At 55.3% G+C, this 25,975-nt stretch overlaps 1 protein-coding gene across 3 annotated transcripts in view; it reads left to right on the top strand.

The window, feature by feature from the left end:
• Nucleotides 1–21,826, top strand: part of LOC143427279 (uncharacterized) — a 154,515-nt gene extending 132,689 nt beyond the window's left edge. For all 3 annotated transcript variants that reach the window (XM_076901267.1, XM_076901251.1, XM_076901259.1), the window contains exons 2-9: nt 3,619–4,627; nt 4,777–5,052; nt 5,349–5,666; nt 5,727–6,331; nt 6,410–6,892; nt 16,865–17,062; nt 18,967–19,144; nt 21,419–21,826. In XM_076901267.1, coding sequence (XP_076757382.1) covers nt 3,641–4,627; nt 4,777–5,052; nt 5,349–5,666; nt 5,727–6,331; nt 6,410–6,892; nt 16,865–17,062; nt 18,967–19,144; nt 21,419–21,658 — 3,285 coding nt within the window. In that variant the 5' untranslated portion in view covers nt 3,619–3,640 and the 3' untranslated portion in view covers nt 21,659–21,826. The remainder of the gene's footprint in view (nt 1–3,618; nt 4,628–4,776; nt 5,053–5,348; nt 5,667–5,726; nt 6,332–6,409; nt 6,893–16,864; nt 17,063–18,966; nt 19,145–21,418) is intronic.
• Nucleotides 21,827–25,975: the final 4,149 nt, after the last annotated feature.

Genomic DNA, 25,975 nt, shown 5'->3' with positions numbered 1-25,975 from the left:
AGAACGAGGCGGCGAGGGAGAAAGAGGGAAAAGGTGGCGGTAGGAGAGCCGTAGAGGGTCTTTCGGGAGAAAGAGAAGCAGAAACGAAGAAAGGCCGGCGAGACGAGGAGGGTGGCGCGGCGAGGTAGCGAAGCAGTCGAGGGGATAGCGACGTCGAAGGTGGAAGAGGTGGAAGAGACCAGGGGGTGGTTGGCGCGGGGAGGAGGCGAGGGAAAAGGACATTAAGGTGCGTAATAGCCAGCGGGGCGAGCGCGCACCGCCGCGGCATCGATTAGACAGAGGCTCCCTCGTCCCATTGCTAGGATGCAGCCCTCCCCTTCTCTCCTCTTCCTCGTCGACCCACCGACATACTCACCCTCCGCGCTATATCCACCCGTCCACCACCCACAACCCATACTCTCGACCGAGAGGTCCCCACGACCACCCTACAGCCACCCACCCATCCACCCGCCTCCGCCTACTCCGTCGAACTGGAGAGCCCCCGAGTACGTGCTCTACATACACACTCGTACGCTTATGTCAGTTCCTGTCCTACCGTTGCCTCTGCCTCTACCTCTGCCTCTACCTCTGCTGCTGCTGCTGCCGCTGCCGCTGCTGCTGCTGCTACCGTTGTTACTACTACCGCCTGTGTGCCACCGTTGGGAAAGAGAACGACAGACGCGAGTCGAAAGAAAGACCGGGAAGGGGCGAGATATGGGGAGAGCGAGAGACGGTACCGACCGGCCGCACGAACGCATAGAAAGAGAAAGAGGGGAACAGAACCGGTGAAGGAGAAGAGGAGGCGATACGAGGGCGAAGGATAATAAGAGAGACGCGGATGTAAAGGGTAAGAAGGGTGGAGGAGAAGCAGAGGCCACGCTAGGAGGGTAGGCGAAGCCAGCTAGCTACGCTATGGCACCTATACACGCGCTACCGGGGACACCAACGTCTAACGTCGTTATAAACATTAACGGAGCGGCTCAATATTCCCCGGACCTTGCATCCCCTGCGTCTACCTCCGGTCCATCTCCCTTCTAGACCAACCTCCACCTCTTCGCGCTCCTCTACCTATGTATCTCGGACGTTTGTCCATGGCTATTTGCCCTTCCCACCCTTCCTTTCGGATCTTTCGATTCGCCAAAGTCCGACGAGACCCGCCGCTGCAACCGACTCCCGTCCTCCCGATCCATTTTCTCGTTATACGCGTCTCCTGTCGATCACTCGACGCGACAATCTCCTCTTACTTACCAACTACCCTTCGCTGCTGCAGCCGCGATGGAACCTCGACTGTTCTTAAATTGGATTTGCCCTATTTTTATTTTTTTTTTTTTTTTTTTTTTAAGATCGATAACCGATCCGAACCGCGTCCACCGAATTCGTGCGCGAGGGTCAAAGCGATCGACTACGCGCGCACCGCGTTAATTGCGGTTGTCACGGAGGAACGCGCGAGGGGATCGGATTAGCGAGAACGGTTACGCACCCCCGTTCCATCGAATCGACGTCCACCGGACGTCGCGTTACGTTTCGCGCAAAGTCGACGATGCGTCCTCTTCGTCGGACGCGCGGCACGGTGGTACCGCGTTGCCGCCGCGCGATGCACGTGTAATTTAGCCTCGCGTGGCATCGCAACAGAGGGAATTCGTCTAGTTCGTGCGTTCAACAAGTATCCATCCCTCCTCCTCCTCCTCCTTCGGCGGGTTCTCGCCTTCCTCTCCCACGGTCTGTGGCAGTTAGATCGCAAAGTGGCCCCGGCATTCTTCAGTCGGGGTACGATCGGCTATTTTTCGCGGACGAGAATCGAACGGGAAACGGCGTCCTCCTTGGTAGCAGGTGCGCGGCACTTTTTTCCGCCCCCCTGCGATGGGTAATAAGGGATTAGTCATCGGTGATCGTCGATCAACGTTAACGCCGGCCCATCCGTTCGTTCCAAGTCTCCGCGCGATATGTCAAAGTTGGATATTATATTGACGTATCGACGTCTCGATGCTGTCCACGGCCGCTGGCCAATTAACGGGCTTTCTTGTTTTTCCGGCAAACACTCGTAAATCTCGACGGATCTGTCCTACTCGATTTAGTCCTCTCGTCCTCTTCCTCTTCCTCCTCGTCTTGCGGATCGCTCGATCGTCCGCGTTCCCACGTACGGACACGCCTCCGCTGCTCGATACAACTGCTACGCACACCTAGTCGCGATTAATATCGGCCGCTCGAAAGGTTCTCCCCGGTCTGCAAATATTTAATATGCCAGGGACGACGGTCCGGTGTCGAATTGGGACGCGATCGCCTTTGCGCTCCTCGTCTCTTCGTGGCGAACGATCGCGTGACACGTCCGCGTTCGACGAGACGCGCGCAAAGACCGGCTCAACGACGTCTCGTGTCGGCGGACGGAAGACTCGATTGGCCCTGCGATTTTGAAGCAACCAAGAAACATAGAAACACAGTGGTCCTAGAGACGAGGATGTGGAAGAAATTAAAAACGATCGTACGATCGCCTATGTCTCAAGGACCGACCCGGTCCCCATCTGTTCCACGAAGAGCGAACGAACTCGCAGCAGCGAAAAGGGCGGCTCGAAACTCGCCGCGGCCGGGCTCACCCTTCTAATTCCGCGAGTTCCGGTATCTCGTTACAAATCGAATTTCAGTCACGTCAAAAGTAAACGATCCGGCCAGAGATCCGCGCGTTAAGCGATCGGGGGAGGGGCCGCGGAGAGGAGCGTGTTTCGGGAGCCGGATGGAAATCTCATTTGGTAGTTTTCTTCGTTTAATAAGACGAGAGGTGTGGACCGGAGAGCGATAGAGAGAGAATAGGGAGTATAGACGGGAGACGCGAGACAGGGTGTAGGGAGACGGAGCCACGAGGTCGCTGCCGGTTCGCAGACTTCGGAAAGGGGAAACGGAAAGGGCGCAACAAGGCCGGGGGTAGAGGTAGCGGAGGGCGTCCGGGCGGCGGAGAGAAGGACGCGAGGAAGAGGAGGTTGAGGAGGTTGAGGAGGAGGAGGAGGCGGTGGAGGATGAGGTGGAGGATGAGGCAGAGGTGGTTGGTAGGCGGCGAGGGGGTGGCGGTGGATGGTTGGAAGTAAGCAGGGGTGGGTAACGGGCTGGGGAGGACGGCAGAGAGCGGCGGAGGGCGGCGGAGGGTCGGCCAGGACTGGGAGGCGAAGTGTCGTCGTCCGAATAACGGCCAAGCGGCATCGACCGATCTTCCTACCCCTAGCTCGTACGAAGCGTCAACTTGTTTCCCTTCTGTTCCGCGAATATCGGACCTTCAATTTGCCCGGTGCGGTTCGCTTACGCGATGCGCTGCCTTTTACGTGCGTAATCCGTACACGGTCCGTCAGTTGTCCCATCGATGCCCGTGTCCCCGTTCCAGGTGCCCGTTTACCGTTTCCACGCTCCCCTTTCGTGGAGCGTTCGTCTTACTTTTTCGCGAAACTTTTCCCTCCGCGGCCGGCGGCTCGACTTTTCCCACCGGCCCTGGAAACTTTCGCCGTGGCGAACGCGAGAAGCGTACGCGCTCGACGCGTCCGCAGCGGCGTTACCCTTCGTTCGTTCCTCTTTCGTACGTTCCTTACGCTCGTCCGTTTGTCGGTCACGGACGGGAGTCACGCATCGATGCGAACCGGATGGAACGCGTGTTCGCAGGTTGGACCGTGCGAGGCGATCGATGGAGAGTTACGAGGACGACGATGACACTCATTTCTGTATCAAGTGTCACCTGACGATAAACGGGCTCGAGAGCTACGTGCGACACCGCCAGTCCGGATGCCGGCCACCGGACGACAAAAACGTGGCGGTGCGCGTGTCGCCGACCACGCCGACCACCGTTTCCTACCCCGAGATACTTAACGCGGACGCGTTCTTCAGCTCGTTGGAGCTGCAGAGCAGCAGCAAGTCGAACCCGCGTAGAACAGCCGCGTTAATGGAAGAGAGCAGGAAGTTCAAGAAGGAGGACAAGAGGAAGAAGAGTCAGAAGACGCAGGTGGACGCGGACGAGTCGAAGGAGAAGCTTCACGGTATGCTGCCCGGTGTCACGGAACTGGAGGATCCCACGGACCATCTCTGCATGCCGTCCCTCGTTGGCTTTCCCGATATCGTGTCCTCCACGGCCAGCAAACCAGCGGTCACTGGTAATCGCGGGAAATTAAGCCAATCGATCGTTCAGGTCACCTCGAGTATCGAACCTGGTGCGTTCTCGGTGAAGCACGAGCCGGAAAGTTCTTTGGAGAGCCTGATGACGTCCCACGTCGAGAGCAAGCAGACGGATAGAAAGAGGCAGGAAGAGTCGCAGAGGATCGAGCAGGTTCACCAGACCTGGCTGGAGGACACGATACTAGCCGAGCTGGTCGCGAACAACGAGAACAAGGATCTGGCCAGATACGAGTTCGAGTACCACCAGGACGAGGACTCGGAGGACGATATATTGGAGGAAGATTTGGGGGAGGATGACTCGTACTCGGAGTCTGAGGACGGCGAGGATCGGGAGGGTCCACCGCGTGGCCACACCGGTGGCAAATGGAAGCCAGAATTGGACGATCTTCCCCAAAATATGTCTCAACTTCAGGACGACGAGGTGGAGCCTGAAGACGAACATCAAGAGCATCCGCCGCCGAGTTACACCGGTGGCAAATGGCGGCCCACGGAACCCACCCAGGTAGCTATTATCACACGAATATCGACCGCGACGATCGTTACGGCCGGATTCGACCGATTTTATTCCCGAATTCGCTGCCGTCCGTGGCCAACGAACGGCCCGCGCGAAAAAGCGAGACTTCTCACAGGGGCCGCGCGCGCGTTCCGCAGAAGCTCGAGGAATGCGAGGGCAACGGGAAGAGCAACGCCGGACAGCCACCGCCGGGACACACGCGAGGGAAATGGGTACCGGGCGCGCAAACGGATATCGAATCAGGATATTGGTGCAGTCCTTGCGGCAGGAAGCTTGCCTCTCGATTGGTCTACAACAGGCATCTTCTCTCTGATTTGCACGCCAGAAGGAGCATCCGAGAAATCGATGGCGTTCTTTGCCTGCCGCGTAACGCGGCCACGCACCCTGCGAGGAAGACGTCGACTCGTGCCCAAGTAACGATCGAGATTTTTACTATTTTTACGCTACCCTAACGATCCATTGGTTTCCTCTCGCTTCAGAACTACGGACGGATGGACCGCGTTTCTTATAACATCGTATTATCACTTGGTCTTAGTGTAATCGTTTCGAACGATCGATACCAAATTTTTAGATTTCCAATGTCTCAAGTAATATTTTTGTAATTACCATTTAATACTAATCACGTTAAGGATGATTGCCGTGGTCCATCAGTCTGGAAATTATGATAAATTTAAGTTACGAGTATCGTTTACGTACGCATGATTGGCAGAGAATTAAAGGTCCACCGGAAACGAAGGGGGCGAAGAAAACGGTTCGCAAACGAGAAAAGGAAATACTGTGCTGCGAGATGTGCCACGCTCGAGTGAGGAGAGCACAAATGGGCAAGCATTTGCTCTCTCATTATCACTGCCGCGTCGCGGGTGTAAATCCTCGTGGGCCGCGGGCGCGTCGGTTTTTACTGGAAAATATGGCGAATGTGGTTCGGCAGTGCCCCTTTCAGTGTTTCTCCTGCCGGTTCTATTGCAACACGGAGGAAACGTTTCTGCGACACTGGCGATCCGAGCACCACGCGAAAACCCTCGAACAGGTGCGTATCCGTCATAAATCCGTTTCCATCTCCAATTCGCGACTCGTCTCGTCCATCCAGATCGGCGGAAGTTACAAGTGCACCCCCTGCGACTTTTGGTGCGAGGACAAGGAGAGCATGGACGGTCATCTGTCCAGCACGGGTCATCGCGACGTGGTCTCGATGATGAACGGCTCTGTGCCAATCCTGATTGGCCGTCAACGAGCTCTCTCCTGTGGCAGCTGCGATCGTCGATTTCGATACAACCTGCAGGTTCGACTGCACGCGAAAGAGACAGGTCACAAGGAGAGCGCGACCGCGACGGACGAGTACCAGCAACGGATTAAATGCGATTTCTGCCCGCAAATAGTCCGATCGTTAGTGGCGCTTCAGCGTCATCAGTTGGCCTGTCACACCGTCGAGCACGAGAGGAGCAAGACGAGCGAAGACTCGCCCAGACCAGCGCCTTATTTCTGCTCGTTCTGCTCGCTGAACTTCTCGACCGCTCAGGAGGCGATCCTGCACCGGCGAACGTCCAGTCACAAGGAAATCGCGAAGGCGCGGAAGTGCAACAAGGATTCGTCGACGAGCACGATTCGAAAGTGTCCCCACTGCGAGGAGAAACAGGCTAATCTTTCAGAGCACAAGAAACACCTTCTCGACGATCATCCAGAGCTCTGTCACAGGTAAGTTAAGAAAAGACACCCTCCTAACAAACTCCAAAGAATGATTTAAGTTATCGACCCTTCCTCGCGCGTCCTCAGATGCCCAAAGTGCGGCACGCTGTTCGCTCTGTCTCAAGACGTGACTAGACACACCAGAGAGAACAAGTGTCGAGGCGACGATCATCGATTAAGCGACGAGAAAACAGCAGAAGTGAAGAACGAATGGAAATGCGACAGATGTAGTTACTCGAGCAGCTCGCAAGCGGAGTTCATCTTCCACGAGGCTCTGCACGCGGGGGTCGTGCGTAACGAGAAGGACGAAGCCAGCAGCGGGAAATCGTTACCAAAGTATTCGTGTCCGGTGTGCAGCAAGCCGTTCGCGAAGGTGTCGCTGCGGAACCACATAAGAAGCCACACTGGCGAGCGTCCATTTCCGTGCGCCAAGTGTCTCGCGTCCTTCTCGAGGCGGTCGGACCTGAACGCCCATCAGCGAGATTGCACCGGGTCGAGCGTGTGGCCCGACTCGTCCGGGCGTAAACGCAGCTTCGCCTGTTCCGAGTGCAACAACGGTTTCTACACAAAGTGAGTAGGATCGTAGCGGGGCCCGCTACGTGACCCGCCATTTATCGCCGACACGACGATACGAACAAGTTGTCTCTGTTCCGTGGCGAAATTACCGGGCGATTAATAATTTCGAACGATCGCTCGGCGAATGCCCGCGTAAAAGTAATTGCCCGGTCACGTTGCTCGTGCGCGAGACCTCTCGATAATTCCCGTGACGTATAGCGAGAGGTTGGCATCGTGACGACAATGCGGGGGCCCGCCGCGTAGGAAACTGGCCGCCGCGCGCGTTTCATACGCCGCGGGTTCTAACAAAAGCCTCGCATTTGTCAGGGTATTTCCATTTAGGCGCAATTAGATATTTCATCGATCGCGGATCGCCGGGTCGTGGTGCCCGCGCTGACAGCCCCGCCGGGGATCTCTCCTAGAGGCGGCTTCGGTACCTTTCACCGCGGCCGTTTGTCTCCTCCCCGGCTGGCTCTCGCGAGCGTCGCGAGTGCGTTAACGTCGACGCGCGACCGATATCGTAAATATCGCCGACTACGCCCCGAAACCGGGCAACGATGCATCGAAAGTAGCCGAGATCGAACCGCGGAAGGCTACGTTCGCCTGATATCCGAGCAGAGATACCTTCGGCTAGGTATGCGCGTGTACAAGGTGTCGTTAGGTGGTTCGCTCGAACGCGTAGATCTCGTATCGGTCGTCATGCGCTTTCGCGTCTCCTGGGAGCACGCGGGAGGGGCCCGTGAATCGACTTGTTCTACGTAACAATAAGTAAAACGGGGGTACCACGCGGTTCCGTGGTGGAAGTAAAAATCGAGCGAGGACAATGAAAGCCAGCGTTCAGAGAGCTGAGATCGCGGAACGCTCCTAATAAAAGTGTCCTCGCTGCATAACTGTAAAATAGAATGCCGTATCTCTATAGGCGACGATAGCGTCGAAGGGATAGAGACAAACGTCCGGAGAGTAACCGAGGTAAGGACGCGGAGATGATACGGAAAACTCGAGGCAGAGAGAGAGAGGGCGTAGGAGGGCTCGGTTGTCTCGCAGCAAAGCGTAAGCCAACGGGTCGTTCTATATGGTATTTAATGGGCTTGCGTTATGGGACCGTGCGTGTACCACGCGTGTCCCACCGTTCTGAAGTGCTGGACTATTTACGCAAAAGTCCAGCAGACGCTTCGTTACACGAAATTATTGGCAAGGATTAACGTCTCGCGGTTTCTATTAAAAATTCGCCGATACCAAATCGAATATTCGATCGGCGGATGTATGATGAGAGTACTATCTAAAATACGGAAGCATTGATGTCCGTAACTGGGCGTCGCGTGGTCGCGTCCCTCGACCTGAATGTCGAACCTAAAAAACTACTCGAGCGTAGAGAGATCGGTGTAAAGCGAATGTTAACACTTGTGGGCTCGTTCGTTCGGCTCTGTTTCCTGGACCAACTATTTCGTTCCCTCCCTGTGTCAACTATTTCAACCTGGTACCAGTCCATGGAGTCGTATATTTCTTCGTGACCGATTTCGAGGCTCGAGTCTCGTGGATTCGGTGTTTCTTTGGTTGATCGTTCGTTGGTTCGTTCGGTTTTAATTCTCGTGGAACCACGCGTCATCTCACGACCGCAGGTGGTTAGAGTTTCCGGCGAGGCCACCTTCGATTAGAACTTCCTCCTTCCGTCGAAAATGGAGACGGAGCCAAGCGTGGCTCGCGACCCTATGTCGGTTGTCGACGATCTTCAGAATCGAGAGTCGAGATTCGTTCTCCCCAAACGTACGCGGCCAAGGCGACGTAGACGGGTTCCAGAAAGTTTCGTTCGTAGCTTTCGTCGCGAGCAACAAACTGTTATCGCCGATTATACGAACCTAGTTGCAAAGACACGTATATTTCGTTCGATCTGGAATTCTATTTCTGGAGTTTGTCGCATCGTTTGCTCGATGCAGCAGCAGCAGCAGCAGAAGAAGAAGAAGAAGAAGAAGAGGAAGAAGTAGAAGAAGGAGGAGGGAGAGAAGTTACAACGGGTAGAGAAAATTGCGAGAGATCGAACGAGAACGTGACACCGGTAAGGAACGGCGGCTAAAAGGGGGTAAGGAAAAGATTGAAAAATGGAAGAGCACGAGTCCCAACGAGAGGTAGAGGGGAAAAAAAGAGGAGGAGGGCTCGCGTACGGTGGAAGAAAAGCAGCAGGGGACAGGAGGGCGGGAGTAAAGAAGGAGGAAGAGAAAAGAGATAATTACGAGAAGACGGGCAGCTCCCGCGCATTCGATCGCCTAACCAATTCTGAGAATAAACGGGCAATTCTCGATGTATGCGCATATTCAAGATAGTATGTTACATACGCGAGCTACTGACCGTACGTTTCGTTCGTTCCACCCTCGGGGCCCTCCGGGGCTCTCGTACCGCGCCGCGCGGCCCTCTTCTTCTCGTCGTGCTCCGGTCAGTCCTTTCCAGCGTTCTACCCACCGGCAACCCCCTCGTTTCTGCCTGACGATGTGTACGCGAGTTCCTCAGAGGTATTTACATATATGGACCGCGGCGTGGCGCGCGCGCGTATCTTTTATCTTTCGTAGCAGTAATGGCGCGTTCACCTCCTTCGTAGCCGGTCAGGTAAACGCCGTAAAGATAGGCATACTGGGTGAGATTGCCGTAACCTCGCCGGGCCGCCGGTCGATTCGCGTCTACCCCTCGCCCCCCGATATATTGTTACATTTCTGCGCGAAACGCGCGCGAACCGTTTCCGTTCCGTTCGTTCGCGGTTTCGAAACGGACGGGCAGCGAGCTGGACGACGGTCCGTCGGGCAAACGTAAGCCGTAACGCGCGGGTCTCTCTTAGACACCAGAGAGCGCGACGCGGGTGCAGTCTCGAGGATCGAAAGCAGACGGGAGCGTAGAAAAGAGCCGAGTCACCGGATTCGAGATAACGAGAAAACCGTCGTACCCCATGGGCTCGCGCGATTAATTCGAACGCGAGGCATGTTCGGATTGAGGCGGTACATAAATCTCCGATCATCGTAAATTTCGAGAACCCCGGGAGCCAGGAAGGCGCCCCCCTTCGCCCCCCACCCCCCACCCGTCCTTCTCGCTACCCTCGAACCATTGTCTCGGAGCGGTGCGCGGCGAGTGTATCGTTTTCTCTCACCTCGATCGGGCCCTGCTAATGAGGCACGGTGTCGTCTTTACGGATCACCCCATAGGCACCCTCAAACATCCGGCCGCGGCGTACCCTACGGCGGATCGTCCGTGCTACCGGGAGCAAAAGGAAAAAGGGGGAAAGATTTCTCTCCGCGTGCATCCTCTCCCTCCCCCCCACCACCACCACCGGTTTGGAACAATGCGACGCTGTTGCACCGCATTCGTCGCATTGAAATGTATTAGTGAGGTGTCTGCCGTGCGCGCATTGTGTCGCAGGAACGCGGCCGTGTACGTACAGGGGGAGGTGAGGGGGGGGGGGCAGGTACGTAGGTACGCGGGCCAGGTACGTGGGTATAGGTTTTCTTCGTTCCGTGTGGTGGCAATGGTGGTCGGTAGCGATGGTACGCGGTGTGGTATGGTTTGGTATGGTGGCACGCGGTAAGCACGGCCCCCGTATGCAGACAGTTTAGCGGTGACCGCCCCGCGAGTCCAGTTGTCGCGTGAAATATTGCGATTCATAAAATAAAACAGGCCTGCGGTCGAGGACGCGTAGATATAGCCGGCGCAGCGGCCGCTAACCCAGACCTAACCCGCCCTCTCTCTCTCCCTCTTTCTCTCTCTCTCTCTCTCTCTCTCTCTCCCTCTGCCTCTCCCTTTCGCCATCCCTTTACAAGCTCTTTTCGAAACTCCACCATCCCCCGAAGCCTCGACTTCCACCCACCGTTGCCGCGCCGCTCGCCTCTCTCCTTCTTTTTACGTCCCTTTTCACCTTCAGCTTCTTCTACGCCGCGCCTGTCCATCCGTAAAAGACCTACGTCTCTACTCCTACGTCCGTGCAGAAAGATCGCAGGCACCGTGCCGCTGGCCGCAGCTCGCGGACGACTGTAACGTGGCCAAACCGCAGATAGGACGTAGTTCTGCTCGGGTTCCCTCAGCGAGGTGAACAATTTTTCGGGATCGCGTCGCGACGCGCCACGGGGCCCCGGCTATTCTCGACGAGGCCGCGGTGTGTGCGGTGCCCGGAGCGAATACTCCGCGCGCGGACCTCGTAAATGCGGTAAAGGCCGAGGGTAGAAGCCGGCGAATCCGATGTTGTTGCGTTTAATTAAAATTTATTCTCCGTTTCCTTCTCGTTTTTCCGTTCCTTTCGCGCGACGCGACCGCGGAGCGGACGGTGTCCTTGGCGAAATTCGGCTCGTAATCTCCGGTATGGTTATCTCCTCTCCCCGATAACGAAGAACTCGCGATTTTCCCCTAACGAATGATCGTCTCTCCGAGTGAACGAGAACGCAGAAACGTCGACGTACGTTACGGTTAAGACGCTCCTCCGTTCTGGAGATTCCTCCTTTTCCACCGACGAAATTAGCGGAGGACATGTTTATTGTAAATGAATCCTACTCCGGGAGCGGCTCGTGGAAGACTGGTACATGTTCCAGGGGTTGGCGGAATCGGTGGGACGAAGACGGAGGTAAAGCGAGAGGAGGACGCGGTGGTGAGGGTAGTTTCGAGGGCGCGCGCGCTCGCTGCTCCGATTTATGCGCCCGTTACCGAGCCCTCTGGCGCAATTAAGCTCGCGTTATAATATTGTTGTTTATTCTGAGCCTCGGCTGCGAAGCGTTAACCACCCCTTCGCTCTCTGCCCACGTTGGCTCTACTGGCAACAACCAACCCTACGATCCCCTAATCTCCCTGACGCGGCAGCTAGAATCTCTCGCTCTATCCCATTTCCTTTTCCAGTTCCTACACCCCCCACACCCGCCCTCTATTCCTTTCTCACCCTCTCATCTCTCTCTCTCTCTCTCTCTCTCTCTCTATCTCCCTCTCGTTACCCTCGTCTTCCTCGTTCCTCGCTTTCTCTTTTACTCCCGCCGACTTACAGCATCAGCGCCAAATGCGGGACTGGCAAACCACTCCCTGACGGTCGACAGAAACGAAATTCCGTTTTGTTTGTCCCTGCAGGACCGTTTTCGATTGGGATTCGCCGGAGTTAATTTCAACTTATTTTGACGCGCGGTCACGTACGCGTTAATGAAGCCGGCTTCGCCTCTTCTTTTCCCTTCCTCCTCCTCTACTTCTTCTTCATCTTCTTCTCGCGTCCACCACTCTAGCCCCTCGCGGCGAGCTGCGAGGACCTGACGTTTCGTCGTTCGATCGTTTGTTCCGATTTACGTTTCCATTCGCGGCAAATCCGAACGATGTCCGGTCTCGCCGGCCTTTCCGTCGGCGAGATTTATCGTTCGACGAGTCGGCAGAGGATCGAGGTGAGCGGTACGCGTTCGATCGATCGACGCGTACGCGGATCACCTCTCTATACCGCACTCTCTCCCCCTCCTCCTCGTCGTGCTCGCGTCAAAATCTCTGCGCCGCGACCGTAGATTTATCTCCTTGTTTACATAAATCTGAGAAATCTATAATTAAAGCCGCGATTCGTCTTTCGGGATTTTCTATCTCGAGTGGGATCGGGCAATTTATGCCGTTTAAACAACGCGTGAATCACATCTGGGTAAACCGGTTCCCGGGGCCAAGAATCTTGGTAACAACTGACGAAACGAGCGCGGACGGAATTCGTTCCAGCCGAAATCGACGTTAACTCGACGACAAGTGGAAACGTCGGTGGTCCCGGTGTCCCTCGCGTGCACACGCGCGCGTCTCGATCCCACGGCAAAAAGCTGTTTACCGGAATCGGGTTCGCGCGGATGGAATTTCGATCGTGGAAAAAAGGACCACCGATCGAATCCGGGGAATCGCGCGCCGCGAGGATAACTTTCCGTCTCTCCGCCCGATGCAACTCGTCCGCGACTCTCGTCCGCCTTCATTTTTTTTTTCTTCTCCTCCTCCCCCTCAGCGTCGCCTCCTCCAGCGACGAGCTTGCGTAACCCACGATTACGCTATAATATTTACCGATCGATGGGTCCGACGCGGGGAACGCGTGCGAAAAACTCGTTGCTTTAAGGCGGCGGAGATCTCGACGGAATCTAACGAGCGAGGAAGAGAAAGATCTACCGATGACTTTACATCGGGAGGGTATACCTCGCCATGATCAAGATCGAGCTACGAGAAAGACGGACGAGCGAACGTATAAAAGAGAGAAAGAGAGGGAGTGAGAGAGAGAGAGAGAGAGAGAGAGAGTGGTGAACGATGAACGCGAGGAGAAGAGTCGAAGGTAGAGCGGGACGGACGCAGGTGCAACCTGCACCGGTACGGGACGGACGTACGGACGTACGAACGGACGAAGGTGGGATTGAGTTATGACAGCGTTTGCTCCAGGGGGCCGGCTCTGGACCCGACGAAGCGGATATTCTTCTTATTCTTTATTTCTTCGTCTGCGGCCCCGCCGTAGAAACCGTCGGCCATGCATCACCTTCGGTTCACTTTGGTCCTGCCTCCTCTTCGGCATCGTTCCACGGCCACACCACCGTCACGGCCCATCACGATCCCACCTTGGCCATCGTCCGCTGGAAACGTTGATTCCACCCACCGCGGCCGCCTGGGCTCGGGCCTACGGCTCTCCGAGTATTTACCTTTTAACCGTCCACGTAGAGTTCGGCCCGCGGATCCATCGCGCCGATCACCGCTTTCAGGGGTTTCCTCTTGGCTGCAGCTCTCCAGTTCCCTCCAGCGGGACTTGTCTAAATTTCTAGAGACGACGGAGAAAGATGTGGGAAGCTTGAAATTCGTGTGGACTGTTTTTATTCTCGTTCGAACATCGAGGATGAACGACGTGACGGAGAAAGAATGGGTAGGGAGAAGGTGGGATTGAAATTCGTAAATTACGGACAGAACGGCCGACGGTTGTTTCGGGAGAGCCCGTTGGATACGTAGGTGACAGAGTCGAGGAAAGAGCTAGGCAGAGTCGCTTGTAAATCATTCGTAGTAATAAAGATCCACTTGTCGTGGCACGATATTTATGAATCGCCCTCGGTTCTCCGCCGCGGCTCTGAAGAGAATCGGCTGTTGGCTCTCGTGGCTAGCCGGAATGAACGATCGTCCGATTTCGAGATAATCGAAGAGGTCAGAGGCGGGCTAGGTGGGGACTAGGCCGCGAAGGACCCGGCGAGGAAGGTGAGGAAGGCGAGAAAGGCGTGAAAGGCGAAGAGAAGACGAGCCGAGAAAGCGACGGAAGGGGGAGTCGAGCAGAGAGGAGAAAGAGGTGGAGAAGTGGAAAGAGGAGTAGAAGGAGGAGAAGAAAAAGAAGGAGGAGAAGAAGAAGAAGAAGGAGAAGAAGAAGAAGAAGAAGAAGAAGAAGAAGAAGTTCGAGTCGACGTTCGTTGTAGAGGCCGCAGACCGACAGACCGAGCGAAGGACCGCGAGGCCATAAATACCTCAGCGCGTTCAGCCAATTAAAACAAATCATTTTAATGCGCAACCTTTTTAATTAATGCCCGTGCTCGCTCGCTCTCATCCGCTTCCCTCCTCTCAGATAGTACACGATCGCCTCGCTCCAGCTCCGCCATTCCCATCCCACAACGATCGAGGCAATATTAACCTGTACGTCGCTATACCCCGTCTGACTTCACCTTTGCCAACCTATACACGAATCACTGCGACCGCAGATCCACCAACTATTCCCTTCTATACTGCTAATTTTCCGATACAAGTACGAATTTTCGCTTCCAGCTACCGCGAGCTGTCGCGTCTCCACCACCACCACCTCCTCCTCCTCCACCTTCTCCTTTTACTACACTCCCTCTCGTACGTAGCTTATTCTATCGATGCGTCGATCGAGCACGGTCGGGGGACCAGGATTTATACGGTCCTATCTCTCTCGTCTTGGTTCGCGAGCTCTCGCAGTGACGTATCGCGGCCGTTATTGACGAATATAACGACGATCGTACCGCCGCGAATTAGACTTTTAAATGACCTCGAGTCGGGCCGGCGCGGCGCATATTTCACGAGATGACGGTGGACGTCGCGCTAAATCATCCGGAGTGACCGCATCCGCTTACCCAATCGGACCGAGACTCTTCTTAACGGCCTCTTGTCACGCCTGCGACATTCCACCGAAACACACGCCGAGAACGCGCCTTCTCTCTCTCTCTCTCTTGCCCTCTCTCTTCCTCATCGTCGTCCGTTTCACCCTTTATACCGTCCTCGGTCTCTCTTTCGTCAATGTCGCCTGGTTCGAGACGCGCTTTTGTCGGCCCGCCATATTAATATTGTTCTATCGGAATTCCAATCCCCCCGGAATGGGCCGGCAACACGAGATTTCGAAACGCTATAATTTACCCGGCGACACCGCGTTCCACGTCGCGATCTCGACATCGGCGTCGTTCCGATTGAAATTTTTAGGCAAATTGCCGTTCGACTCGGTTAAGAGAGTTTCCGGTCCCGCCTGAGAGACGGTCGTCGATAAGGGACGTCGCAGGGGGTGGACGGAGGGGACGACGAGACGCGCGAATGCGAAGAGTAACGAGTAGCCTGGTCCGGTGCACGGCGAAGTGACACACGGACGATGGGAACGTACTCTCGCGAAGACCAGCCTGGTGCAGGTGTAAGAGAAGGTACGTCCTAAGCTCGTGCGAGGGCGTGTATATCCTGACATTGTAAAAGTTGCCGTTACACTTGCGTAGCCAATTGGGTAGGCCGGGACTCCCTCTAGGACGGCCCAGATCTCGTAGCCTCTTCTGCTTCTGCCGTTCTTGCTCACCGTCCCTTCCTTTTACCCTTCCTTTCTCGTTCCTCCTCGCCGCTCTTCGCATCTCTTCTCGTCTCCTCTCTTCTCTGCTCTTCTCTTCTCTTCTCTTCTCTTCCCTTCTCCCTTGACCCGTTTTCTTCTATTTTCCTCCCGGCGATTCCCTGTCCTTCGTCCACCCGTCCGGGCCCCGTATTCGCCCCGCTGCTCGTGGTGTCCACTGCCGGTATCGTCGAGCTGCCATCTCGAAAAATTCGTGTCCTTCGTTCAGCTACCGCCGCGCCGGTAGGTTTCCCCGCGCGGCTGACCACGCTCGCTCGCCAAGATCTCGGGACAGCAGCGGAGAGAGATACGTGCGGGAAGATCGTGGCTACCACGTTCGGAAATTTGCTGCCGATTTCGATAACATCGACGAGCTTTCGCTTAGTTTCGTACGTATCGAGGAATGCCCGGTGTTATCCGGTGGCACCATTTTTTTTTTTCCACCCGGTCAGGTGTCTCTCGTCGGCTGGCTACCTGTTCGTCGGTGTGTCTCGCGTTCGCGTTCTCGTCACCAGGCGGTGGAGAACGTTTGGACCTTTTCGATCCATCGGACGTGTCCTCCGCGGTTGGCAACGCGAGCGACGCGCCGTGCGACGATCGTGAAAGGAGGCGCGAAGAGAGTGGCGCAGGCAGGGAGGACACTATTTAGAGTAGGAATCGTAGGCGAGCAACAGTGGAGACGGTGGCCAGAGGGCCTAGCTACGTCTCGCTGGTCGGCTAGAGACCGAGAGTAAGTTCACTAACCGTATAGATCGTCACCTCTTGACGGAAACTATTTAAAGTGCAGCTCTTGTGTGCGCACGCCGGCAGGTTGATATAGGATGCAACAGCTGCGATCGGATCGTACGGCGTGCGAACAGAGCCGATGGTCACACGCGTACCGTGCATTCGTCGGGCCATTGTGCTGTCTTATTACGCGTTGGATTTAACGAAAACGCGTCCCTTTAAGTCGCGAAATCATTATTCCTCCTTACGTCGCGCGCGGCCGGATGAATACGAACAACCGAATACCGGCATTCCAAATATTACACCGCGATACGCAGAGACAGCGCGTACATCGCCTTCGCTATCTTTCTATACGGTGAAATGCTTTCGTAGGACGCGCTTGTGGCCGCGCAAGGACGACGAAAAATAAAGAGACGAGGAGGCCAGGCTCTTTTTAAACCGCTCGTTCCCTTATTCCCTTTCAGACACGCTCTGCGACAGCACATGCTACGACACGCCGGGAAAAAGTACAAGTGCGGACTTCCGGGCTGCCCCACGGTGCTTCGAACAGCCTCCGAATTGAGATCGCACAGAAGCTTGGTGCACGACAGCACGCCCTCCAACAGGCGATACAAATGCTCCGACTGCTCTTACGCGGCCAAAACGAAGACCCAGCTACGTAGGTGAGCGAAAGTTTCGAGCGATCGGTTGAAAAGGGACTCGCGCGATCGTTAGAATTTAACGCGGTAGTCGGCGTCGATTCCATCGTCCCGTCGATTATTATTGGCATCGAATTTTAATTGAAATTCCGCTCCTGGATCTCGCGTATGTACGACGCATGATCGATGTCTTTCAGGAAGTCGAGAATTAATTGCGATGGGCGTTGTAGGTAAGTATACAGGCACCGCGAGCTCGAGGACGTGCGAGGAGTCGATGCGCGTACATCATCGCTTAAAAATGTCCGTGCCTGACGATTATTTATGTTGGAGGGAACGCGGCATCGATGGGAAAGCGAATTAATCTCCGATTAATTCGTCGTTTCTATTACAATCGGTTAATTACATGGCGGGGATACTCGTATCGGGAGAAAAATTGTTTTATTGGAAAATCTAATTGGGCACAGTTTATGGGACCGCTTCGTTACCAGCGCGAAAGAAGAAAAAGATAAAAAAAGAGAAAAAAAAACGAGAAACGTACTATTCGTATCAATTCATTTTGTAGGCTGCGGGTCGGATGGAACAGGTTTTTCTAAATTGCTAAGAAATACTACGCCGGCTATATTCGACCGGTAACATTTAGCCGGGCAAATCTGCGAGCGCACAACGAATTAGATACCTTTTTTTTTACGCTCTGAATAATTTGCGCGGCGGTAAAAACGGTGACGCCGTATCACCGCCATTAGTCATCAATTTGTCACTAATTTATACATTTTAGCCAACGTTCGCGCGTTCGTTACCGCAAATCGAGCAAAGCGCTCGGAATATTTATGAGCGTTAATACATGTAATTGATTCAAAGAATCTTGACTATCGCCGCGATACAATATGTTTAAATTCGCGTTACAAGTCGCTTTAACCGATTGATCGATTCGCTTTTAATTGTCCTACGGGGAGGCGGGGACCGGGTGTAATTAAAGCGCAACGTCGAAAAATATACGATCGGGGTTCTCGCGCGTTTACGCACGGTGGCGAACAATTCGACGCGGATAGTAAATTAGGTCTTATTAAGGACATCGTGGGCTAATAAATTTCATCCCGTTTGATTTGCTACTCCTTTTGGCCCGTCTCCGCTTTTTTCTCCTACCGAACGAGCGTCCGAAAACAGGGGAGAAGAACAGAAAGAGAAAATCGAAAGAGAGAAGAAGAGAGAGAGAGAGAGAAAGAGTGAGAGAGAGAGAGAGAGAGAGAGAGAAGGGGAAGAGCCACGAAAGCGGAAGTTGCGTGCAGCAGTCGGCCAAGTGCGGGCAACCCGTTATGATCGTCCGCATGGCGATGGTCGACGCGATATTTCATCGCGAATTGAGTACTTACTACGTGAGTCGAACTGAACGCAGCCGCAGAGTGTCACGGGGCTCTCTTTCTCATCCACCTTCGCTCGTTCACCGCGCTCTTTCGCCCGCTAAATCCCCATCTCGCCCAGCTGCATCCTCCCTGTCCCTTTCGCAGCCCCTGCCCCCTCCTCTGCCGCCCTCTCCTGCCCTCGTACCTCTTTCGTTTCTCTTTTTCATCGTTGTTCTCCACCGTCGACTACCCCTCCGCGCGGCCGCGTAGCTCGCCCCCGTCGCTCTGTGCGGCGGAGTAAATCACAGAGGATTTTAATTAAACGTGTCACGCATTTCGAACCTGATATACACGTACCCGTGCCCGATGGCTCCCTCGTAATAACGCGCACGCATATCGCGTCGTTCATAATCGCATCGGCCCCGCTGCGACGATGAACTCGTCCCGCGCGCGTTCGTCCTCTTATTTCGCGCCTGCCCCGCTTCCTTCTCGCGAGCCGGGACGACCCGCGCGCTGGTTGTCCCGGTTAAAAAAACCCGCGATGACGGATGGGCCCGATCGAAAAGAATGCGGTTTTCTCTGTTACAGGCATCGCGGCCGACACGACGCCGACGGGGACCCAGCGAAGCGCGAGCAACGAACCTGCCCCTACAGCGGTTGCGCTTTCAAAACGAAGCTCGCCTCGCATTTGCAACGGCACGTGCGACTCCACACCGGCACCAAGCCGTACAAGTGTCGTTATTGCACTTACGCCAGTAACAATCTGGTGAGTCGAACCGCGCGATCGACCCCGTCGATCCATGTAAATACAGATCTGTCCCATCGCGTACATGTCGGAGTATATATCAGAGAGGTATTAGGCGTAACCGTGCGTGCACGCGTGCACAGGTAGAGGAGACGGCGGGTAGCGAAGGTTGACTCGCAGTTCAATTTTTGTACCCGCGGTGACTCCGCGGCGTAAATTAAGCAAAGTACACCTTAACGTTTGGACCATGCCGCCGCCTCTGCCGCCACCGAGGCGCGATAAGATAACGAGTTAATTGTGCTCACTGGATGCCCACACACGCACGGCCCAGTCATACCGAGCGGCCGGTATGCTAATGCCCTTTGAAGCTTTAGTTAGGATGCGACTCGCATACGAGGGCTCCGTGTCTCTTTGATAGCGACATAAACTCATTCCAGTGGCTCTCAGCCCGGGATAACTTGAGCCCCGGGTAATCTCGCGGTACCGTAGAAATTGCGAATGGTACGTCTTGCATCGGTAATGATACAACGGTAGGCACTTCTGAATCGGCGCACAGCCGTCGTATTTACTCGCGGGCTGCGAGAGGGGAACCGTCGCGATTCCTGGTCTTGTTCGTACCCGCCGCACCTCCTCGCGGTGCCCGCGATCCGGCCGCGATAACCCTAACCGATCGGCAATCGTACAAACGATTAAATTCGTCCGCGATACGGCTCGATACGCGTACGCCAGTCAGGGTGCGGGGCGCAAAACTCTGCAGCGCGGATAGGGATCGGTTTAATCCGAGGGCAATATCGAGTTCGACGATGGCCGTTTACTCGGTAAGACTTTAATAAGGAAGGAGCGCGCGAGCCGATTTAACGACGAAATTCCCTTCCACGTAGCGAGCGGCTTGCCTTGCGTCAACGAGATTACACGCGCCACCTTTCTTCCTTCCCACCTCCGTCCAGTTTATGATTTACCTCGGATGGTTACGCGTCGCTTCTTCTTTCATCTACCACCCCCCTACGCGCGCATCGACGTACCAGCATCGTCGCTCACCCTCGCGTTTCTCCCTCGCTTCCACTCCTTTCTCGCGTTAACGCTTCGATACGCGGAACGCTGATACTTCTTCTTCCACTGCGATCCTTCGTTTTCGAAAAGGTAGCATTGACTTAACGATTCCGGCGTTGGAAGGCGAAACGATCGACTCGCTCGTATCATCGACGGAAATTTGCCTGGCGAACGGGACGCGGGGAGAATTTATCCGCGAGGTATCAACCGCGCGCAAAAAGTGGGAAACGCGCCTATCCCTGCGGATATCTCGTCGATAAAATCTCGATCTGGGTTAAAGAACCCGGCAATTTGCGCTCGCGATTTTACGGTGCCCCCTCCGACTCGCGTGAGGAAGACGAGGAGGCGAAAGAATGCGAGACTTATCGCGGCGTTTGATAATTTTCATACAAGTATTATATGCACACGCGTATGTCACGCGGGAACGTTTACGTTCGGGCAAGCGTACGCGGGCAGAGAAATTAATATTGCCCAGTGGGCCGGTTGGAATCCCAGCTGGAAAGGAATAAAGGTGGAGGAAGATAAAGCGGCGCGATCTGAAATCCTAGAACGAAGGCTCGTAAAACGAAATATTCTTTGCCGGCGGTAGCGTACGGGTAGCATATAGTAGCATATAGTAGCGTATAGTAGCGTATGGTAGCGTATCGCGAGAGGCGTGTAACGGCGGCGCGGTTTGCACTGGCTGTATACGTGGAACGCGAAATGATATCGTACGGAATCGGAATCGATCCGGATTAATGAAGGGTGTAGAACGCGATTCGCGTGACCGGTGTACACTTTCCGCGGTCCTTCGCCGTTTCGCGCAAAGGTGGACGACCGCCCATGACGGTGTGAACGGGTCTTTATCTGAGACCGTCACGGAGCGCTGCCCGCGCAGAAAGATTTACTTATGGGAAATTAAATTTGATGTTGCCGTTGCCATCAACGGCTCGTATAAGCCCGCCTGGTAGGAAGATGTTTACGACTACGGCCAGCTACTTAGCCCGAGAGGGTAAAGCGGCTTTAAATGCTCCATGGCATAGCCAATGAACGCGTCCGGTTTGCGGCAGACCGATTCTGGTCGCAGGTATTCACCGTCGACCGATACCAACGAAAGCAGCCCGTCCCGACCGTCGTCGCCTGTCGCGTATTCGCTCGAACCTAACCGCTCACCCTTCGCCCTTCCATCCCCTCCGCCCCGCTGCCAAGCATTCTTCCAGCTAACCACGTATGCGGACACGTATTTATCTCTGGTTGGTGTTGCAGGAAAACCTGAGGAAACACGTGCTCTCGACGAGCCTGCACCCGGGCAAGACCATCTACGAGTGCGACGTCTGCCAAGGTGGCGATCGCGAGCCGTTCAAGACGAACTTCGCGAAGGAGCTGAGGGCGCATCTGTTGGACGCGCACGGCGACGCGTTTCCAACCCCCGGGCACGCGAACGACTACGTATTCGGAATTTTCGAGGTTCACAGGGACCCGGCTTTCGTCGACGAGCAAAGTTAACCGGCACCATCGTTCGTCTCCCCTCCTCGGTGAATTGTTGCCTCGTAATTTCGACGAAGAATGCGCGCCCGGTTCGAGGAGCGAAATTTACGAAGCGTCGCGCCTCTTAAAATGGTTGAAAGGTGATCCGCGGCGGTCCGTTCGGAAGAGCGAAACGCGAACGTCCGTCATTCGCACGGTGAAGGTCGATCCAGCCCTCGCAGGATCGACGGTTTCCCGCGGGAGCCTCAACCGGAGTTATCTCCCTCGGATGCGTCGGATCCATGGAGCATAGCGCACGGATGAGAGCGCGCGTTACCCCTGCGAACGTCGTACGCTGTCGCCGTCCCTTGGTGTTGCTCGCTCGTGTTGCTCGTGATCGTGCGAACCGGTAGGCCTGTACTACGCCAGGAAATAGTTAAGGTGATGTACGGTCACGTGGCACGGTACGTACGAACGAGCGCGTACGCGATCGAATCTTTATGTTCACCGGTGAACGGGACGAGATATTATGAGGATCGCTCGAGTCCACCTGCCACGGATTCCTCGTCGCGTTTCCACGGCGGATTATTTATGTACACGCCCCGCGAAAAAGATCGCTCGCTCTCTTACCGGGGCGTCGTCGTTCCTCTTAAGCAACCAAAGTACTTTATAGATGTTCCTTCGTTTATTGAAATAAAAGCATCCAAAGCGTCCAGCGAGCGAATCGCGACGATATACGAAAAAAAAAAAAAAAGAAGAGATGGTAGCTACTACTACGTTGATCCGTTTCCCGCTGCTTCGCGCCTCTACGCGATATCGAAAACGCGGGCAGGGGGTAAACGCGTAAAATAGTCGGTGGACGGCATCGAAGGGTTGCGGAACGAAGGGATAGAGAGAGACAGGGAGAGAGAGAGAGAGACGAAACGATCGTTGAAAAATTCATCGTGGCTGAAAGCCAGCGACCAAGACCACCTCGTGGATCGTCTTACAAGACGCGTTTCCGTCTTCGAGGGTCCTGATTGTGAGAAATGCATCGTGCTGTCGCGCGAGATAGGTGTCGTAAAGTATGCGGCCCTTGAGCTCTCCCGGGCAAAAAGGACGAGGCCGAGCGGGGAAGACGAGGAGAGCAACGGGCGTCGTGAGCGCGAAGGATAATTTATTGACTAATTAACGAGGATGTCCTTCATTACGGGTCGAGCAGCAGTCGTGGTCGCTTGCTCTCGCTCGGAACCGGCATTATTTGGCGCCCGAATATTTACGACCGCGTCCTGCTTCTGCCCGTAGACCCCGGGCACCGGGCTTCTCTCCCGCCCCGATACCGATGCTGATGCCGATGCCGATGCCGATGCCGATCCCGATGCGCTGCTGCCTCTGCTCCTGCTTCTGTCCCTGCCCGGGGAACAAACCACGGGGAAGGGAAGGAGGACCGCAAGGAGCGAGCGCAAGCGGACCCATAACGACGTGCCCCGATCTTACGGCGATTCGGGGGACTTGGAATTTCCTTGCCAAGGGGGATCCCGACACGGCCTACTCCGGACATCGGACCACTCGGAATACTCGCGGGCGTTACTCTCCCCGAGGACAAAGGATCGCGCTTAAATCTTGCGAATACTCTTTCTTTCGATCCCTCTCTCTCGATCTCTCTCTCTTTTTCTTGATTCTCGATTCTCGATTCCACCCTCCAACGATCATCCCTCAGACGCGGCGATTACCTCGACCCAGAAGTCGAACGCGCGAGGAAGAATCTTGGTCGCGAGTCAACCGATACGCAGAAAGAAAAAGTAACGCGAAATTAGTGTGAACTGCAAAGTGCTAAGAAGTCGCGACAGGATGGTTAGGTACACCGCTTAATGAAGATATAACGAGCCTGGCGCCCCGTGGGGTTGGCACGACGACGTCGGCACCGAGACGCCCCCCACCTTCATTCCCTAACGCGTCCTCGTCGTTTCTGCACCACCACCACCACCAGCGGCAGCATCGCCAGCCCCTTCTCGCAACCAAGTCTGCGGGCCTCGGGTTACGCCAGAACACTCGTCCTCTTTACGATCGTAGCCGGGCAGGATGGCTCGCGAAATTCCGCGGACTTTATTCCCCTAATTACACTCGGCAACTTATGTCACTGGCAGCAAGGGATTCCTCCCCGTCCCTCGCCACCGATGCCACTGGCACCGCCTCTCGTTTATTTAAACAGTTAATAACGTTCAACGGCTCGGAGGGTTGCGAGCGATTTTCGAAAATCGCGGCGATCCTCGAACGATCCGATGTCCCGCGTCCTTGTGCTCGATCTTCTCGATCGAGAACGCGATCTCCTACCCCGTACCAAGGTTTTATAGGTGCAGACCCTGGGTCCAGTCCTGTCACCGGCTGCGCCCTCTTATCTTATCCAGAAAAACCACCATAAATAACCTCTGTTCGCGTTCAATTTCGTAGGCAGTTGGGTTAATCGCGCGGTGATTGATCGTACCAAAGTTTATCCAGATGAATCCACGCAATACTTTCTACCGTGACAGAAGGTCCGCTCTTCGCGTAAGGCACTCGATGGTCGACTCGATTCCTTCGTTTTCTATTCGTTTCCTTTTTCTCTCTCTCTCTCTCTCTCTCTCTCTCTCTCTCTCTCTCTCTCCCCTGCTCGCTACCTTGCGAAGAATGAGTCGAGATATTCGGTGTGTGCCGAAGTTCGCGAGGATCGCCGGCATTCCGCACCCCGCGAGAACGGCAGGGACGACAAGGAAGACCGTGGAACCAAGGCGGAACGAGGTCTGGACGAGGGCGGATGATATACATATATTTTCCCTGGATGGCTCGGACACGGGCTCGCGTGTCTACACGCGTGAACTCGATGCCACGTCGCGAGGAGACAGCGGGTGTCGGCCCGTACACGCACAAGCGCCGAAACGCCATCTTAATTATCGGGTCCGATTATTTATGTGACGTCACACCGTTGGTTGCGAGGCTCGCGGTATGGATGTAGGTTGCGGGTGTAGGTCGATGTCGTGGCTCGTTCCCGCGGTTTCGACCGCCTCTCCCGATCCGTCTTCGACGCCTGCTCGATTCCTCCGCGTCTCGTGTCCGTGAAATTTCGAAACGATCGCCGCGTCCGTGAGGATCACGGCCAATTAATACCACGGAACGCGTATCGCGTGGAAGGGCCGCGTGGCGGAGACAGAGGGATGCCGCGTAGGGAATACGGGCGGAAGATAGGAGGAGGCGAGTTGCCAGGACTGGAAAAGGGGACCCACGGGGATTGATGGCCACCACCTTTAATGCCGTTTGTATGTAGCGGCGCGCGTAAGCGCCTCGCCTTACAGTAATTAGCTCAACAAACGCGCCACCCTGTCCCATCAATTGCTACCCTACGCTTTCGGTTCTCCCTCTCTCTCCCTCCGTCTAGAGCCCGCGCTTATACGCACGCAACTTGTGTATCTTCTCCTCCCTTATCCCTGCTCGCCGGTAAACTCTCTCCCTCCTCGTCGCGGCACCGGTTACCTTCTTCCGCGCTCTCTTTCTCGGGCTCAACACTCTCGCGTATCTTGAATTAAACATTCGATGCCTCCTGTCTTGGCGGCGTGCGCGCACCTCTTGCACCTCGGGAATGCAAATGGAGAAACGTGGCTCGCCGCGGACGCGTATGCGTAGGCCAGCGTGTGCACGTACGAGCGTGCACACGGAAACGAGAGTGCGCGGTCGAGCGCGAACCAAGGAAGGAAGGAAGGAAGGAAGGAAGGAAGGAAGGAAGGAAGAAACGAAGGGGGCGTTTATCCTCGAGCGACGAATTAAAGGATACGCCGAAATCCGATCGAAAAACCACGGGATCCGTGCTCGCGCGTCATGTCCGTTTCGGCGAGCAGCTCGTTTCAGAGGCGCCCCCGTTATCTCGCCGATTTAATGCCACGTGCTCGAACGACCGCGGCCGCTGATGAAACTTTTCATCGAGCGATCGTCCGTTTTCTTGTTCCACGGTTTGCGTACCGGTCGTCGGGGCTGTAAATACGCCGGGGCAATCGTAGATTCGGGCGCGGGCGACGTACGCCCGGTACACTGTCTCGATGGGGTCGAAAACCGGTTGGTACGTATTTTAGTGTCGCGCCACCGTTTAATAATCATTCTCGCCGGTATATTATAACGCGCGACGCAATTATTACGGCCGACAGTACGTACAAGTCCGGTGCATGCCGGCACGTAGAGAGCGCGGTTGCATCGACACCACCTACGCGGTACCCCCGCCTCGCCCCTCCGCCATCTCCCGGTGGCCACCCTGTTCAGGATGGAGAGAGCCATATTGCGCGGTCTTGATATTTACGATTGAAACAAATCAAACGTTATCAAGCATTCCGGGACGGTGATAAAGAACACAGA

The sequence above is a fragment of the Xylocopa sonorina genome, chromosome 1 (assembly GCF_050948175.1).
Source record: "Xylocopa sonorina isolate GNS202 chromosome 1, iyXylSono1_principal, whole genome shotgun sequence".
NCBI classification, from domain to species: domain Eukaryota; kingdom Metazoa; phylum Arthropoda; class Insecta; order Hymenoptera; family Apidae; genus Xylocopa; species Xylocopa sonorina.
This window is presented reverse-complemented; position numbering and strand designations above follow the sequence as displayed.